At 45.5% G+C, this 18,055-nt stretch overlaps 2 protein-coding genes and 1 non-coding gene across 3 annotated transcripts in view; all 3 read right to left on the bottom strand.

Moving 5' to 3' along the window:
* CCDC81 (coiled-coil domain containing 81) overlaps nucleotides 1-2,991 on the bottom strand; it is a 32,784-nt gene extending 29,793 nt beyond the window's left edge. The window contains exons 1-2 of the mRNA XM_056858641.1: nucleotides 2,910-2,991; nucleotides 666-727 (exon numbers count right to left, since the gene is read on the bottom strand). Coding sequence (XP_056714619.1) covers nucleotides 666-727; nucleotides 2,910-2,991 — 144 coding nt within the window. The remainder of the gene's footprint in view (nucleotides 1-665; nucleotides 728-2,909) is intronic.
* Nucleotides 2,992-5,004: 2,013 nt separating this feature from the next.
* On the bottom strand, nucleotides 5,005-12,454 carry HIKESHI (heat shock protein nuclear import factor hikeshi). The gene is made up of 5 exons (XM_056858081.1): nucleotides 12,425-12,454; nucleotides 10,010-10,247; nucleotides 7,768-7,919; nucleotides 6,098-6,216; nucleotides 5,005-5,073 (listed from the first exon to the last, which is right to left on the bottom strand). Exons 1-5 carry the CDS (start codon nucleotides 12,452-12,454, stop codon nucleotides 5,019-5,021), a joined length of 594 nt encoding a protein of 197 aa, XP_056714059.1. The 3' UTR covers nucleotides 5,005-5,018.
* Nucleotides 12,455-17,684: 5,230 nt separating this feature from the next.
* On the bottom strand, nucleotides 17,685-17,756 carry TRNAD-GUC (transfer RNA aspartic acid (anticodon GUC)). Its single transcript has one exon. It is a non-coding gene; the product is annotated as a tRNA-Asp (tRNA).
* Between the last annotated feature and the right edge of the window lie 299 nt (nucleotides 17,757-18,055).

Raw genomic sequence — 18,055 nt, 5'->3', positions numbered from 1 at the left:
CAAACCACCGCTCTTAACCACTACACCAGACAGACAAGAACTCACATGAAGCTACTTTACTTTGAGTCAGCCCATCAGTCCATCAAGGTCAGTATTGTCTACTCAGACTGGCAACCGTTCTCCAAGGTCTCAGGCAGGTCTTTCAACATCCCCTACTGCCTGGTCCTGTTATACTGAATCAGACCATTGGTCTATCGCGGTCAGTATTGACTGGCATCGGCTCTGGTGGAGGTCTTTCACATCACCTACTATTTGATCCTTTCCACTGGAAATGGCAAGGATAATACAGGGAGAAAGGTCAGCTGTTGTGAATTATTTGAGATATATATGATTTGCTCGCACGTGCCTTTTAAAAATACACCTACAATTTTGATATGTATGTCTGTTCCTTTAATGGTAGGCAGACGGTGGCAACTCTTACTAGAATTTTCAAATTTTTAAGTCACATAATAATTGATAGAGGCAGCATGGTGTAGTGGTTAGACTAGGGAGGTTCAGATTTCTGCTCTGCAAAGAATCTCACTGGGTTACCTTGAGTCAGTCAATTTTTACAGCCTCACCTGAAAGGATAAATTTGGGGAGGGCTTAAGCTCCTTGAAGGTACGGTGAGACTTTAAAATCTAATAAATAAAAATGCAAGGAACGGAATAAAGGAACTTTCTCACCTTATTCATGGAAAGATGCTTTTCAACAAATTCAGAAACGGTGTCCCAAATACTAAAGACCTCTGAAACAGAAAAGGAATTCAGGTTTTATCATGCATTATAGAACGTCCTGTTCCTGTAAATAGAGATGGAACTACTGCCCGGGTTATCAGAAGCCTCTCTCTGGCTATATATAGCTCCCCACGCTTCCAATATCAGACCGATATTTTAGGAAACAGGGTTGATCTATCCACCTCAATATCATTTTTTAAATTTGATTTACTGACTTTAAAGTTTTGCCACTAAGCAAAATTGCATCTGTTGCTTCCAGATGTGCTTATTTTCACCTAGATTCCCTGAACAACAATATTATAGGCACCTAAGACTGATACACTGCAAAAGCTGAGCTGCTCAGACAACTGAGATCTGAAAATGAGATAAGCAAGATAAACTTTGCAAGAGATCAATGGTGACTCAAATAAGAACAAAGTTTACAAAGGGTGTGTGTATATGTCTAAGAAAGGGTTCCTTAGGTTACATCAGGTTCCCCATTTAGCCACACCAATATCGGCATGTTTATACATCAGCTGGAAACTCAGGGATCTAAGCCAGAGCTCTCCTAAATATGAGCTGGAAAACACGACTCCGTTTTCTCATTGAAAATAATATGATTTTTAAAGGAATTCACTTCAGTTGGGACGTGCACACGGCAATCAGAATGCTTTGAGGGCAGATCTACGTGGTGGGAGGAGGCATTTTCCTACTGAAAAACACCACCCCTCCATACTTTTCTGATCTCTTTTTTTGGGGTGGGGATATCAGTACTTTTAAATGTTGCTCAGTGGGGTTACAAGCAGCTCAGGGATGGCATTTTTCAGCAGAAAAACAGCAAGTGCAGAAAAGGTTAAAGAGCTCCCCCCCACACACACTAAAAGCAGCCTCAGTAGCTGTATTTGGAGGGGGAAAAATGCATAAGCAATAAGACCCCAGAGTACACTTAAAGTGGGGGGGATCCTTATGGGGGGCCTCACATTAGTGACTCCCCCAACAAGTCATTCTTTTGAAAACTGCCACCTTCAAAAAGAAAGCACAGACTAAAAATACACTCCTTTTCACTCAACATGCCTTCAAAAGTATTTCATGTTATCATTATTGTTACCTACACGGACATGCATGTCATTTTGCAGGGCAAAAAAAGGTGGATCCCTGCCCCAGAGGAGCTTCCAAACTAAATTTCAGCAGTGGGGGAAAGATCACGGAGAAGGGAAAGGGTGGCAGGAAAAGCATGGGGTTAATATGACAAATGCATAGGACCGTACAGAAAGTATCCCAATGCTTGCCAGGAAAGCTACATTATCCTAGAGTCGGCGACCTGGCAGTCTGCCCTGCCTTGTGCTGAGAAAACAGCTGTCGTTTTTATATCATGGGGGGGGGGTTAAAATAGCAGCTCAGGGCTAAAAGGGATGCAAAAGTACACTTGCAAACTCTCTTGTAAAAAAGTGAAATCATGGGGCAGACGGGAAAAAGGTGGCTCAGAGTTGCATGAGGACCTATTATAACATGCCCTGCTTCCAAAAACGATTCCGCCCAATCTCCCTCACTACCCCCCCCACTTTATCCCAGGACCCCTACACAAAGCCATCTCTTTCCCTGTCCCCCCACCGTCTCCCCAGGGCAGAAACCTCTCTGTTTCCACACACACCCCAACACTCTTTAAAGTGCCGTGTATATTAATGGTACACTGTGTGTGCGTGTTAAGTGCCGTCAAGTCGCTTCCGACTCATGGCGACCCTATGAATGAAAGTCCTCCAAAATGTCCTATCTTTGACAGCCTTGTTCAGATCTTGCAGACTGAGCACCGTGGCTTCCTTTATTGAGTCCATCCATCTCTTGTTGGGTCTTCCTCTTTTCCTGCTGCCCTCAACTTTTCCTAGCATGACTGTCTTTTCCAGTGACTCTTCTAGTCTCATGATGTGACCAAAATACGACAGCCTCAGTTTAGTCATTTTAGCTTCTAGGGTCAGTTCAGGCTTGATTTGATCTATAACCCACTGATTTGTTTTTTGTGTTTTTTTGGCAGTCCACGGAATCCGTCACCCTTTCCTCCAACACCACATTTCAAAGGAATCTATTTTCTTCCTATCCACTTTCTTCACTGTGGTACACTACCAATAGCTATACAATAATAGTCATGTGTATCATTCCCACCGCATGGCTCAGCTCACCCCCTGCTGTGACGATGCAAACCTGCCAAGGATGGCTTACCCTCTGAAGTGAGCTTGGAGAGTGTGAAAAACAGGCTCTTGCCACCCCTCTCTAGGATCGCAGTGTGGATGGTGTCCAGCATTTTCGCATCCTCGCCAAAGCGTGAGCCGACGTTCTGCAGGTAGACTGCGCTGCTTCGGGGAGGCTCGCCCAAGGGGGAGAGGGGCAGCCTGTCACATCCCCTGGCCCCTTTCACGTGGCTTTCAAGCACAGCCGGGACAGACTCTCCCCCATTGCCTTCGCCCTCTTTTTCTGCTCCTCCTCATCAATACCCACAACGGAGCGGAGGGAAAGTTAGCAAAGCGGCGATGGTCGAGCGCTGAGAATGCAGAGTCAAGGGGGCGGGGCCATGAAGGGGAGGGGGCGGGCCGTCTCTAGGACGCCGGCCTACCTCACAGTTACTAGGGGAGACGTCATAATAGGAGCGCCCCGCCCCTCCAAGCTTGAAAGCCTTGGAGGGCAGAAGCTCATTGGCTGGCAGGGTGCAGGAAAGGGCAACAGGAATAAAAGACCGCGGGTGATTGGCAGGGGCAACAGCAAATAAGATATGGGCCCCGAGCCAATCATAGAGCAGGCCGGTTTGATGCCTTTATTTTAAAAACCTTCAGAAGAGAGGCGGCTGCTCTGATCCAATCGTTTGAATGCTACGTTGAGTAAATAGCCCAACTGTTTACAGTTCTGGTTACCACACCTAAGAAAGGATATTGCAGAGCTGGAGAAGGTGCAGAAAAGAGCAACCAAAATGATCAGGGGGCTACAGCAACTGCCCGATGGGGAGCGGTTAAAACGCTTGGGGCTGTTTAGCCTGGAAAGAAGGCGGTTAAGGGGAGACATGATAGAGGTCTAGAAAATTATGCATGGTTTGGAGAGTGGACAGGGAGAAGCTTTTCTCCCTCTCTCATAATATCAGAACACGGGGTCATCTGCTGAAGCTGGAGGGTGAGAGATTCAGAACAAATAAAAAAGTATTTCTTCGCACGACGCATAGTGAAATTGCAGAACTCCCTGCCCCAGGATGTGGTAATGGCTGCTAACTTGGAAGGCTTGAAGAGGGGAGTGGACATGTTCATGGCTATCCATGGCTACCAGTAAAAACGGATACTAGTCATGATGCATACTTATTCTCTCCAGGATCAGAGGAGCATGCTGAATATATTAGGTGTTGTGGAACACAGGCAGGATGGTGCTGCTGCAGTTGTCTTGTTTGTGGGCTTCCTAGAGGCACCTGGTTGGCCACTGCATGAACAGACTGCTGGACCTTGGTCTGATCCAGCATAGCCTTATGTTCAAAGAAATGAGTGGAGTCATGTAAGTGAAATAATTTAAGCATTATTACTGGGCTATTATTAATAACATCTTGGCATCCTCTCAAGCATTACTGCTGTGCATGGACCCCATAGGTTGCATCAAGAGAAGAATTGCTGTTACTTGACCAGCTTCTTCCTGTGTAAAGGTGTGCAACACTTTCAAGCCGGACGCTGCAATTAGATAGGCAGAACTGAGCGTAATTCAAATATTTGCATATTGCAGGTCTCCCATCCATGTACAAACCGACTCTGCTTAGCTTCTGAGATCTGACAAGATCGGGATCGCCTGTGCCATCCATAAATTAATTCCACGTAATCCAGGGGAAGGTAGGAGCATGAATACCAGGCAAGCCAATCCCATTTACCAAGCTGGAACTATTCAAGAGTAACCATCAAACACCACACACACACAAAAAGGGACATAGGCTTTTAACAAACATTTATTTGCAAACTGTAAATGCGTAATATGTCAGACCCAAAGGAATCAAAGAAGGCGTAAACAGGGAGCTTTGTTTTTGTTTACTTGATTTGATGGCACAACGGCAATAATTTTATATATGCCAAATAATCCATTTGTTATTGTTGCAGCATTTTCAACAACCACAGCAAAAGCTCCAACCTATAATGACTATTTTTAAGGGCTTTAATTGTAAACTAAGTCCCAAAGATGTTCCAAAAGTTGCGTTTTCCCATCTGCTTGGCCTTGCAATTATTCCATCCAGATTTTTTTGGCAGGCTCTTTCTGCTTGATCCTTGAGATGCAATTGTTGTTAGAGTGCACCTCAAGCCACTCGATTTAGGATTATGTTTTCCAAAAGAAAGGGTTCTGAGTTAGCCGTCTTTGGAAATTCTCGTACCTGGAAGAAAGAAGGGGACCCAACTCAAGTTTTACTGTACATCGCCCACTTTAACCTTCCAGTTATTAAGGGTGAGATTTAAGGAGGAGAAAAAAAATCAGAAGTTATGGGCTTGATCATTCCCTTTTTGCATGCACACAGGGGATCCCCCCTAGGCTAGTTTTCATGAGCCAATTCCCCCTTCTCCACTACTGATGGCACTTAAATGGGCCTTCTGAATGTACTAGCCAGTTCTGTCTGCACAATGTGTGTGGGGTAGGGAGAGCAGGGGACCTGATGCAGCTGAATGCTGCCTTGGTCGTAATTTTTAATTAAGGGTCTGAACCAAGGAAGTATTTCTTCACACGACACATAGTTAAATTGTTGAGGCCCCTGCCCCAGGATGTGGTGATGGCTGCCAACTTGGAAGGTTTTAAGAGGGGAGTGGACATGTTCATGGAGGAGAGGGCTATCCATGGCTACTAATCAAAATGAATACTATGTCATGATGCCTACCTATTCTCTCCAGGATCAGAGGAGCATGCCTATTATCTTAAGTGCTGTGGAACACAGGCAGGATAGTGCTGCTGCAGTCGTCTTGTTTGTGGGCTTCCTAGAGGCACCTCGTTGGCCACTGTGTGAACAGACTGCTGCACTTGATGGGCCTTGGTCTGATCCAGCATGGCCTTTCTTATGTTCATGTGCCTCTGCAAGGGACACCATGCAATTCCCCCAGCCATTCCACAAAACACAAGGTCTTCCAATGAACAGCCTGTTCCTCTCCGTGTCTTGGATACCAGCCTAAATGTTCCATGGATGGAAAATGAGGGAGACATTTGCCAGCTCAGCCAACCCTAAACAGGCCCCTGACTCCCACCCACCGACCCAGCTATTCCCCGGGAGTCTACTATCCCCCATTTCAGGGGTCATCTTGAGCTGGGTGAGGGTGGGGAGGCAGGTTCAATACTAAAATAGTTGATGCAATTATCATTCAACCTTCCGGGAGACTTTGCATTGCTCGAGACAAAATTTTCTTTTCCCTTACCATTTCAGAACTACGCTGGCAGGAATGAAAGTTTCAGAGGGGTTGGGAGTCATGTGGGCCTGAGTGACGGCAAATGATGAAACAAAGTTATAAAAATTGTCGAGCATCTTTTGTGTAAACTGAAATGCAAAAAAAAAGAAGACACTGATTAGCGTGTGAGCAGCCTTTTTCAATGGTTTAAAAAGCATTTCGCAAAAGGGACTAAAAGTATAGTGAAGTGCCCTTGTTTGGAAAAGGAAGCATAATTTTGATCATTATATATGGATTTCAAGTTCGTAAGCTGCTTTCAGGAACTCCGATAAGCAAGCCAGCTCTAAATCTGACACACACACACAAACAAAGAAAAAGCCAAGGTATTAGTATGAGAGAGATGTGTTCGGACATCTTGGTAACTGAGGTTTGCATCACACCTCAGTTACTTGTGAAATTTGAACACAGATAATCCAACCAACCAGGGTTTGCTGGTTAGCACCAACATGGGATCTCACACTCGAAGCTGGTTTGTAACCCTTTGTAACAATTGTGGGGTGCTGGGCTCTCTGACTGCACAAGCCACAGTTTGTCGAGCGGCTCTGCTCCCTCATAGCCACCTTGAAATAGAGACGGCAGCAAGAAGGCAGCAAGGAGACAGATTAAAGTTGACTCACGAGCCAAGAAATGTTACTTACGTGCAGCTAACTAATCAGAGACTGCTACACAAACTGTGGTTCATTGTAATGGCTGAAACTGGTATGTTGTTATGCCCTGACCTGAATAGGTAGGTGCCAACCACTGTTCTAATATGTTGTTGCAAAGACCACCACATGTCAAAGCAATGAAAGAGGAGTTCACGTGTTCATTAAAAGAGATTTTTTTTACCAGTGTTAAAAGTTGTCGATTTTCTTTTGTAAAAAAGGTATCTATAAACACACCCACCATGTGGCGAAAGATTTTACAGTGCAATTCCAAGCAGAATTACATAAAAGACCAAAGAATTTCAAGACAAATGGAAAGCATACTACTTATTTTTCTCTAAAAAAATGGAGAGCACAGAATGAAGTTGTTGAAATGATATAAATGAATTATTAATAATCCTGATAAATGGTATTGAAAAATTGCACTACAATTCATCCTATAATATTGTCTAACATTTTTATCGTGCTTATCAAGTTTTGTATAGGGTAACTTATGATTTATTATCAAGATAATCACGATTTAACGCTCATTATTATATCATTATTTCCTGCTAATTGTTGCTATCAACTTTTATTGTCTACTATATCATTGTCTATTATACTACATGTATTTTGTTCTCTTTTTTCTTTACGAGTAACTGTAATTGTGGTTGGATATGGTTTCTATTCTTTTTTTTCTGTTCTGTTGTGGAGGGGCCGTGGCTCAGTGGTAGAGCCTCTGCTTAGCATGCAGAAGGTCCCAGGTTCAATCCCTGGCATCACTAGTTAAAGGGACTAGGCAAGTAGGTGATATAAAAGACCTCTTCCTGAGACCCTGGAGAGCTGCTGCCGGTCTGAGTAGACAATACTGACTTTGATGGACCAAGGGTCTGATTCAGTAGACAGCAGCTTCATGTGTTCATATTTATATAAAAATAAAATCTTATTTTAAAAATCTAGATAAGCAAAGAGGCTGCTTTGCCGACAATGGCCAGTAACAAAGGGCTTCCCAATTACCTCGGTGAATGAACTGACTGATGATGCAGAAGCACTAGCTACGGGGGTTTGCTGAGCCAAGACTTCCAGCAGCTCCACAGAAATCCCGATCTGGGCTACCGTTGGTGTCTGAGGAATATTCATGGCTCCAAAGGGATGGTGGCTGCCCTCCCCTAAAAAAAAAAAGACACCACAGGTGGCCCTAATGCATCAACCCAGTCTCTCAGTGGAAGCACAACTCTGAACACATCCTAATAAACGCCAAATCATAGCTTACAACAACAACAAAATCACAATATTTCAACACCACAATGTCTAGCAACAGCCAAAGGGGAAGCAGTGGAAGGAAATAATTAAGCTGGCTTTGAGGAAGGAAAATTAAATGTGTGTGTTCAAATGGAAACAGAAAAATGTGAGCAGTGGAAGGGGGGCCTGTGGCCCAGTGGAAGAGCCTCCGCTTCACATGCAGAAGGTCCCAGGTTCAATTCCTGGCATCGCCAGGTAAAGAACCAGGCAGTAGGTGATGTGAAAGAACCTCTGTGACGGACTAAGGGATCATTCCTGTCAGTGACTGTAGGTGGACGGAGCTTAAGGGAAGAGACTCTGAGCTGCTGGAAGAGAAGGGGTCTTTGACTCTGGGTTCCAGTGTGATAGGTTGTGCCTAGTGTGATTGGGACACAAACCTGAAGGGTGACGAAAGAGAGTTTGGGGAGAAAGGTCCCTACTCTAGTCACTGAGGGGAGGAATAACCTCTGGGCAAGGAGGTCTTCCTGGCCCAAGCGTTGTGTGAAAATTACTTTACAAGCTGTGAAGTAATTCCACAGAGAGATAAAGGAAAAAAGAAGGGAGAATCTCCACATTTCCTAGTTTTAGGCACCAGAGTATACACATGAACCTATGTGTGTGCAGGTTATGGGACTAAGCTACCGTACTTTAAAATGTTGGAAACCTAAATTAGATAAAATATCATCTGTGCTTTATGTGTTGAGCAACTCACTATATGTATAGAAACTTTGTCCCTTTCCTTAATACTAGTTTTCCCTCCCATTCCTTTCTCTGTGAAATACAATAACATTCGGTTGTTTTATTGTTGAACTGAGTAAAGCCTCTGGTGACTCAATTGCCTGAGGTAAAGAGAAGTAGGTGACATGGGAAAGAATCTCCCCCCTCGTCACTCCCTCTACCTGAGAGCCTGGAGAGCTACTGCCAGTCTGAGTAGACAATACTGACCTAGATGGACTAATGGTTTGATGCAGTACAAGGCAGCTGAACGCTCCATGCGTTTATTTGGTTTTGCTTTGTCCAGCCATTTGAGGCAAATGCAAATAATTTCTAAACATCGCACAGGGTGTGAGTTTACATCAGAATGGAACATTCTGGCCGCCTTACACCTCAAGTCTTCCTAGCTCAGCGTGGTCCACCCGATTCAGAAGTAGTTCTCCAGGCCTGGGGCAGAGTAAGGTCTTTCTTTCCTGATACCGACAGCCTGAGATCTTTTTACTGGAGATGTCAGGGACTCAATAAGAGACCTTTTCTGCAGAGCCAGTGTGGTTGTAGTGATCACAATGTCAGGCTGAGATCTGCAAGACTCCCAAGTTCAAATCCCCACTCTGCCATGGAATTTCTATCGGGTGACCTTAGGCCAGCCACAAGCTCCCAGTCTAACCTACTTGACAGGGTTGTTGTGAGGATTAAACATTAAGGAGAGGAGAATGGTGTCAGCTGTTTTGGGTCCCCGCAGGGGAGAAAGGTAAATAAACACAAAGCATGTGCTCTGCCACTGAACCATGGCTCCTCCCACTGAGAATGCATGGCTGCCATCAGAAGCCACAGACCCAAGTATTTGAGCTGTTAAAAATCTAAAATGCATAATGCACCATCTGCACACTCCAAGGTTCCCCTATCCCACATCATCTTGAGCTCCTACTTGCAGGACTGGGGAAGCACAACTTTCGATGGTGTTGTAGCAGGAGTTTTATAGCATTCAATGTGACTGTGGAGAAAGAGATACCAGGCTGTTGGTTCTTCTCTGAAGCATGATGTTCTGGCCTTATAACAGCACCTGTCTCTTTAGGACCTTGATGAAAGCACACCAGGTCAACCACCCACACCACACCAACCTTTTTTCCCATCTGTTCGAGCAGATGTGTAACACAGACCAAAATACTTCCAAGGCTCCAATGCCCAAGACAAAGCTTAGCTCGCTCTGAGACAGGAGGGCTAGAACGGAATGACAAACAGAACCACATCCCACCACTCTTACCAGATTTTAGGTTGGAAATTTTGAAGATGGCACTCGGTTTCTCATTTGTCACAAAGCCCAGTAGGTGCCACACGGCCACCCCGTTCTCATCGGGAAAGCAGAAGTAGACAGACCCGCCCATGCCCTCGGGAAAAGGCACGGTCCCCAGCATGAAGACCACCACATGGTTGATGCTTTCGTAGTTGGGCAAGTCGAACACAAACTTGTCTTCCGCTACCTGCTGGGCAGCTGTTTGCACCTACGAAAGGAAAGCCTGTTATCATCCATGAGCTTCTGCCACATGAGAAGGCGAAGAGTTGGTTTTTATATGCCGACTTTCTCTACCTTTTAAGGAGAATCAAACCGGCTTACGATCTTCTTCCCTTCCCCTCCCAACAGACACCTTGTGAGGAAGGTGAAGCTGAGAGAGTTCAGAGAGAACTGTGACTAGCCCAAGGTCACTCAGCTGGCTTCATGTGGAGGAGTGGGGAATCAAACCCGGTTCTCCAGATTGGAGTCCACCGCTCTTAACCACTACACCATGCTGGCTCTCTTCTGCGAGCCACTGCCCCTCACCAAATCACAATCTTTTCTGGACAGTGGAATGAAACAGGAGGTGAAAAGCATTCCTTGATGAACACAGGAAGCCAAGCACACCGCTCGGGAAAATGAATACTACTTGGAAGGCCTCACATCCCCAATCTAATCAGACTCGAGCTACAACTGCAGAATATTTTGCTATCATTCAGTAATAGGGTTACCAAACGCTCCCCCCCCCCCGTTGGCAGGCAGTGTCAACCAGTGCTTAAATGGTGTGCAGAAGGCCGTGTATGCTTGGTAATTAGCGCGTTCAGGCTGAAGTGCCCCGCATATTTTTTTTTATTTCTTCACGCTGAACAGTCATTCCAGCCATCACTGCAAAGCATACCTGCTTCTTATTTCTTAAGAGCCCCTTTAACGCGACCTTTTATATATGCTCTGCCCCCACCTCGAAGAATCCCCTCAAGGAAGCATGCAAAATCACAGCCATGGCTTAGCTATGCAAACGACCATTGCTAATGACTATGCAAACGAAGGAGCAGGCGAGCTGGGGGTGGAATTTATTTTGACTTTCTCCACTTGCATCGGGACCGTGAACAGGCATTTCAAAGGGCGGGTTTAAAAAAGCAGCTTTGAGCGAGCATCAAAATCGACCCTGCATAAACGGCCTGCATCTAGAGAGCGGCAAATCCAAGGCGAAACCTCCTATGCATAAATGGCAACTTTGCTGCGGAGGAAGAACTGTTGCGGGAAAACGGAGGTTCGTGGAGGAGAGAGACCCGAGACCCTTAGTCAAGAAAACAGTTTTATTACAGCTGCGGCCCAGCCGCCTTAACAAGCATAAAAGACTGAGCCCCGATTGTACTGGGGAATGAACTTTTATCCTAATTCCAGGCAAAGGCATAACACGTCACCCTTTGGTGCTTATCTGATAGCTTCACATAGTTGGGAGCACAAGAGCACAATGGTTCTATCCCGTCCCCGTTATCGTTTACCATGACTTTTCCCCCACTGACTCAACACACTACCCCCTCCACGTGGTCTGCCTGCCTATACATATTATCTAACAACTCCTCGTCTCTGTAGAGCTTTTTGCTTGGCTAGATTGAATGCTAACCCTTCTATGGTGATGCAGGGCAGAATTCTGAATATACCATACTCAAGACAGGATCTGCCCTTGCTCTTCTGGCTCTATTGACTCATTAGCCCATGCCCTTTTGGAAGGCCGCTTTTACGAGGAACTTTGATCGCACTATATTTCCCCCCTTTTAACATACAAATCCAAAGCCTCTGTGACTGACATAATGCCTTTTTTACTAAGCGACAGGGACTCCAAGGCTACATTGTCAGGGGCAAGATTTGTTTCAGTCCTTATATCCCTCCAGCACTAGATATATGCTGCTCAAGATCAATTGATCAAGGAGCTTCTAAGGGATAAAAGGAAAGAAAGGACTCAACACACAGAGCTGTCTTGTACTGCAGCAGACCTCTTCCCTTGCTGTCTCAATACATTCACGGAGAAGGAGAAAAGGCTATCAAGAACTATTAAACCAAAGTACTTAAGTGGATCCTCCACGTTCAGAGGAAGTCTACCTTGCTGTCTCAGAACTAATAAGAGAAGCGGCAATGGGCATTTAGGATGCTTTCTGCAGCTTTCCTCCTGGGACTCAGAGAACCTTCCAGAACTACAACCCCCCCAAAAAAAAAACTGCTGCTTCTCTAAAGAAGCCCTCAAAGGGCCCCCCCCCCGATCCCGCGAAGGTTGTCATGGGAGCCAACTCGTCTTCCCCCCGCTCCAGCAACCGACGGTTTCTAAGGCAACGGCTGCTCTCGTTTCCATGGAGACCGCACCCCCGCAACCCCCCCACCCCCGTCTCAAACTCGGCCGCCACTCACCAGCCGCCCGGCGACCAGACAGCCAAACATGGCGCCGCCCCCTCCAGGCCTCTGGCGGCGGCGGCGGCAGCTTCTAGGCGGCGACCAACCCCTCGCCTCAGCGAGCGACCCCCGTCCATGCCCCAGAAATACATCCGGGGCAGGCGGAAGAAAGGGGTTGCCGTGGCGACACAGCTGGAGACTACGAGCCCCAGAACGCTTTGCAATCCCCGCCTTGGCCAGCCTTCCAGCACTTCCGGTCTCAAGCCAAGCCTGGCCACGACATCATAGAGACAGGGGCTAGAGCGGTTGGCAACACACGTGGAGTCCCCGGACGGCTGGGTTGTCCTTTTGCCGGGCTATGGGATCTGAGCGGGCTTGCTCACGAGTAGTAGCCCAGGCTGACGGTCCAGCGTGAGTTTCGGTGCAGTTGTTATTTTGGGTAGTCAGGATGTCCGGCCGGAGTAGGGGCATGGGAGGAAGGAGGAGTTGCTGCTACAGGTAGTAGAAAAGGGCAAGAGTCCAGTAGCACCTTCAAGACTAACAAAAATAGTTTCTGGTAGGGTATGAGCTGTGGTTCAGGAAAGCTCATCCCCTACCAGAAAATATTTTTGTTAGTCTTGAAGGTGCTACTGGACTCTGGCCCTTTTCTACTACTGCAGACAGACTCACACGGCTACCCACTGTGAACAATCTCCCTTTGAAATTCCTTTGTAAGCAGTTCTCTTACAAAGGAATTTCAAAGGGAGATTGGAAAGAGAAACTGCTGAATTACAGTTGATATTCAAACTAAAGTCAATGCATTGACCTGGGCTGAATAAAGACCTTGCATTCATGGCTCATTACCAATGCTGATTTCTCCACACCCATCTCTCCCCTGGACATCACACTCTTCTGCATACCACACCTAATCCCATCACGCCTGCTATTCACATTGACATACTGTTAACATTTACATACTAATGCTTGTCTGAATTCACTCTCCTCTACTTAAAGACAGATGGATTCACATTCTAGCTGTGTCTGAAGAAGTGAGCTGTGGCTCACGAAAGCTCATACCCTACCAGAATATATTTTTGTTAGTCTTTAAGGTGCTACTGGACTCTTGCCCTTTTCTACTACTGCAGACAGACTAACACGGCTACCCACTGTGAATTGGCTGCTACAGGTGGTTGCGAAGCTGAGATCGATGCCCCAGCTCGCCGGGACCAGGAGCTGCCCGTGGCGGAGCGTGCCGCCCCGCGAGACGAGCTGCCGAGGGACCGCAGCCTCTCTGGGAGACGGGGACAGATGGAAAACGGACCCCTCCATGGGCGTGGAGAAGCCCAGGATCGGCAGGAAGAGGCTGAGACCTCCCGGGAGAAAGCCCGCTGGGGACAGTGTGGTGGCAAAACGCAAGGCAGGCACCACCAGCATCCCGCGAGAAAGGGAAGAAGGGCGCCATCCATCAGCAGTGTGCAAAAGGGAGGGAGGACAGCAGGCTGCAGCCCGTCAGGTCGGCCCAGCGGGAGCATGAGCGGAGACGACTGGAAGACGCTGCTCAGAAGTCTCCTCTCCTGCCAGAAGGAGACGTTGAAGTATGTGAAAATGCTGGTGGAGCGGGGCAGAGACGAGCCAGAGGACCCAAGGCGCTGGCTCCAGGCAGCAGATGGGTGGCATGAGGATATTCCCACTTTCCGCCCAGGCCAGGATGTCGCCTCCTACCTGCGTGTGTTTGAAAGTGTGTGTGCGGATTATGACATTCCAGAGCGATGGTACGTGAATCTTTTGTGGAATCAGGCCTCCAGAGAGTTGACTGAACTCCTGAATCAGCTCCCAGTACAGGTGCTTACGGATTACAAGGAGTTAAAAAAGTTTGCCAGGTATGAGTTTGGTTTTTCGGAGGAGCATCTGCGGCTGAAATTTAGAGATGTGCAGCCAAAACCTCGAGAATCTCTGGCATCCTTCGCGGCGAGGGTGACGAGTTTTGATCTCTGGATGGATGCCGCCGGGGCAAAGACTATGGAGGACGTTCGTGACGTGCTTGTGCGTGAGCAGTATGACCAGGCTGTCTTGGATAGATTACTGAATCAGTGATGGATCTGAAACCATCATGCAGCGCCTCCCACCCAATGCTTTCCCTTCTGCTACTCTGCCTGTCTTCGTGCATGTTAGGAAGTTAGGCTTTATTATTTTAATGCACCTACTTCCTCGCCTTCTTTATGCTTGTGGAGGATAGTAAAGCATAAACAGGCAGAACTAGGTGGGGACCTGTAGCAGTGCATTCCTGGTACTGTAGTCTTTAACAGTAACAGTAAGGCAAGGGATTTCTTTCACAGCACCAAGGTCAAAGTCTCTATGGTCTACTCAGACCGGCAGCGGCTCTCTAGGGACTCAGGCAGAGGTCTTTCACATCACCTACTTGCCTAGTCCCTTTAACTGGAAATGCCGGGGATTGAACCTGGGACCTTCTGCATGCCATGCAGATGCTCTACCACTGAGCCACAGCCCCTCTCTGAGTTTTGAGCTTTGGCCCAGGGAACATACCGAGCCTGGCTCCTTGTTCTGTTGGTGAGTCTTGCCAATTGGAAACCTTATTTTGGACTTTGACTGCTGGAAGAACTCGGCCTTTGTGGTAAACTTGCTATTTGAACTAAAGCTTATACCATGTAGTTAGTCTTTTGGAATTAGCATTTTTATGTTATCCTCACTGTTCACTGCTCTTTTATTCTGATCCCTTGCACAATTTTAATAAATCACTTTATTTATATCTTGTGGTGTCTTTGACTTTGGGAGGCTTCAATCTGAATCAAGCACTTTGGCCAGGATTGGCTATAGCTGCCAAATTAACTGTTTTTTTTTAACCTCGCCATGCAGGCATCCTACTTTGCAAGGGTGACTCTATTGAGTTTAGTCCCAGGAGGGTCAGAGGCTTGTTCCTTGGTCTCTAGCGGACTGGGTAGTAAAAGGGCTGGTGGCAGCTGACCAGCTAATATTACAAACACCCAGTGGAAAAACAGGATTTTTTAATATTTTTTAAAAAAACAAGGGAGGAGAGGAAAACAGAAAAATGTAATAAAGAATTACATACAATACACTCTTTTCTCCTTTCTTCCTTGGCACCCAGATTATGTTACAATAAACTCACTAATACATTGAAAACTAGCCACTAAAAATAATATCCAATGTTTTCAACATTTCTTATCCAGTCTTCTTTTTCTCTTATCTTCATTTCTTACTACACAAACTTAATTATAGTCCAAATTGGATTATAATAGAATAACTCAATAAAACATGCCTATCTGTATAAAATTGCAAATAAATATTTACGATATAATTTAATATGACTTACTATCTATATTACTGTGTATTACTATTAGCCCTAATATCATTTCAAAATAAACATAATAAAACCAGTAATATTGATAAAACAGTGTCCATCTTTCTTGGAATAGATCAGCAGATTTCATATTTACTTGATTTGTAAGCTTGGCCATTAAAGCAAATTCTTGAAGTTTATCCTTCCACTCTGATATTTTTGGTATTGTTGAAAGTTTCCAATTTCTAGCAAAAATAATTCTGGCGGCTGAAATTGCATATTGATAAAGTTCTTTCCATGAGTTATCAATTTGAGGTGGAGTCATGTTTAACGACATATATTTTGGTTCTAGCTCAAAGTTACTTCTTAGCATCGCTTGGAGTTTTAAAACCGTTTAAAAAAAGCAACAAGTATGTTTTAGAAAATCACATTTCCACCTTTGGTATACAACAAAAGGTTTCTTATAGAACTAAAATTGGCCTGCTTGGAAACATATGTCTCTGCTATTTCTCTGGTCAAGCCTTTAGAATTGTTGTATTGAGAACATCTTGTTTGAAAAGTATAATCGGAACTTCCCAGTTGTTTTGGAATGTGAGGAACAAGAAGATCTGTAATTGGGAACTGAAGCTTAAGAGTTGTGACATGGGAGTGATAAAATGAAGATAAGGGTATAGTGGTCTCCAGCTGGGCCATCAAATTTAGGTTGGGAGGACATAAGAAAACAACATCAAACAAACGTAATAAACATGTAAATCACAGCTGTCACCATTCCACAAGAGGTAACCCAAAGGGCTCGTTTGAATAGTAAAAGTCACACCCACAGGGAACAGTTAATTGCTTTCACAGAACATGCTAAGGACTATTATGGGATGTCTATTCCAGATGTATTGACTCCATAAAGGAAGCCACAGCCCTAAATTTGCAAGATCTGAGCAAGGCTGTCAAAGATAGGACATTTTGGAGGACTTTGGTTCGTAGGGTCGCCATGAGTCGGAAGCGACTTGACAGCACTTAACACACACGCATTCCAGTACGCATGTAATGTGAAGTCAGCCTTTCTGTAACCAATGATGTTCCGCTCTGTAGTTGCCTAATCGATCTGTAGAAGTATTTAAGCTGAAGCCAACTTTTGCTCGAGGCTCTGCCTTTTCCTACTAAGCAGCAGCCTTATTCTGTGCACAAAATAAACGTCGTTTGTTTTGCACATGGCGTTCCTTCATTGACCTAAAAGTAGCACTGTGTCATAAGAACCTGCTAACCCAAAATGTCGGTTACACTGAGGCATGAGGAGCCAATGTTGTTCTAGGATTTCTATCCACCAGCAAAAAGGGGACTATTTTATCTTTTGTTAGATCGCAATATGAATTCTATTGGAAACATTCCAACATCACATGAAATCATATGTCAACTCTGTTCAGATCACATGGACAAAGTCTATCTGAATAAAGTAAGTTATATCTTCCATTTAACACCTCGGAAGGAGAGGCATTCAAACAAGCAAGCATAAAAGCTCTTCAGTAACAACGGACTGTTAGGTTGCTAACATTTATACCCCACTTTCCTCCCCATGGAGATCCACTTGTTCTTGCCTCTATTTTATTCACAACAACCATGTGAGGTAGGTTAGGCTGAGACTGCGTGACTGGCCCAAGGTCACACTGCAAACTCCCATGGCAAGGTGGGAACTCATAGTTAACACGATTCAGGAAGCCTAGAGGGTCACTCTGGAGGAATCCACGACTCCCAGGTTAAAAGTATGGTGTGATCTGGGAGCAAGCCTCACTTTTAGTTATTCATAGCTTGATTTTCTCCCCAGACAGGACCCAAAGTGGCTTACAATATCACATGAACACATGAAGCTGCCTTACACTGAATCAGACTCTTGGTCCATCAAAGTCAGTATTGTCTACTCAGACCGGCAGCGGCTCTCCAGGGTCTCAGGCAGAGGTCTTTCACATCACCTATTTGCCTAGTCCCTTTAACTGGAGATGCTGGGGATTGAACCTGGGACCTTCTGCATGACAAGCAGATGCTCTACCACTGAGCCACATCTCCTCCCCATCCCTCACAATCACAAAGTCACTCAGTGAGGTTCCATGGCAGAGTGGAGTTTAAAACCTGGGTCTCCCAGATTCTAATCCAACACTAACCACTGCACAAGGCTGTCACAGAAGTCACACAAATGTTTGAAAATTAGTACGATTAATGAGTTTGTTGCATTGTGCTGGGAAAAAAGGGCCTCCTAGTGATACCACACCGCTCTTTCTAGAAGACAATTGCTTTTGAAATCAGCAACACCATTCTAGTAAAGTTCACTTAGTTGACAGAAGTTATGTGACAATTTTTGGGGGTGA

This window comes from Euleptes europaea, chromosome 12, assembly GCF_029931775.1.
Source record: "Euleptes europaea isolate rEulEur1 chromosome 12, rEulEur1.hap1, whole genome shotgun sequence".
Classification (NCBI taxonomy): domain Eukaryota; kingdom Metazoa; phylum Chordata; class Lepidosauria; order Squamata; family Sphaerodactylidae; genus Euleptes; species Euleptes europaea.
Note: the sequence above shows the minus strand (reverse complement) of the source record. Positions and strands in the feature narration are given on the sequence as shown.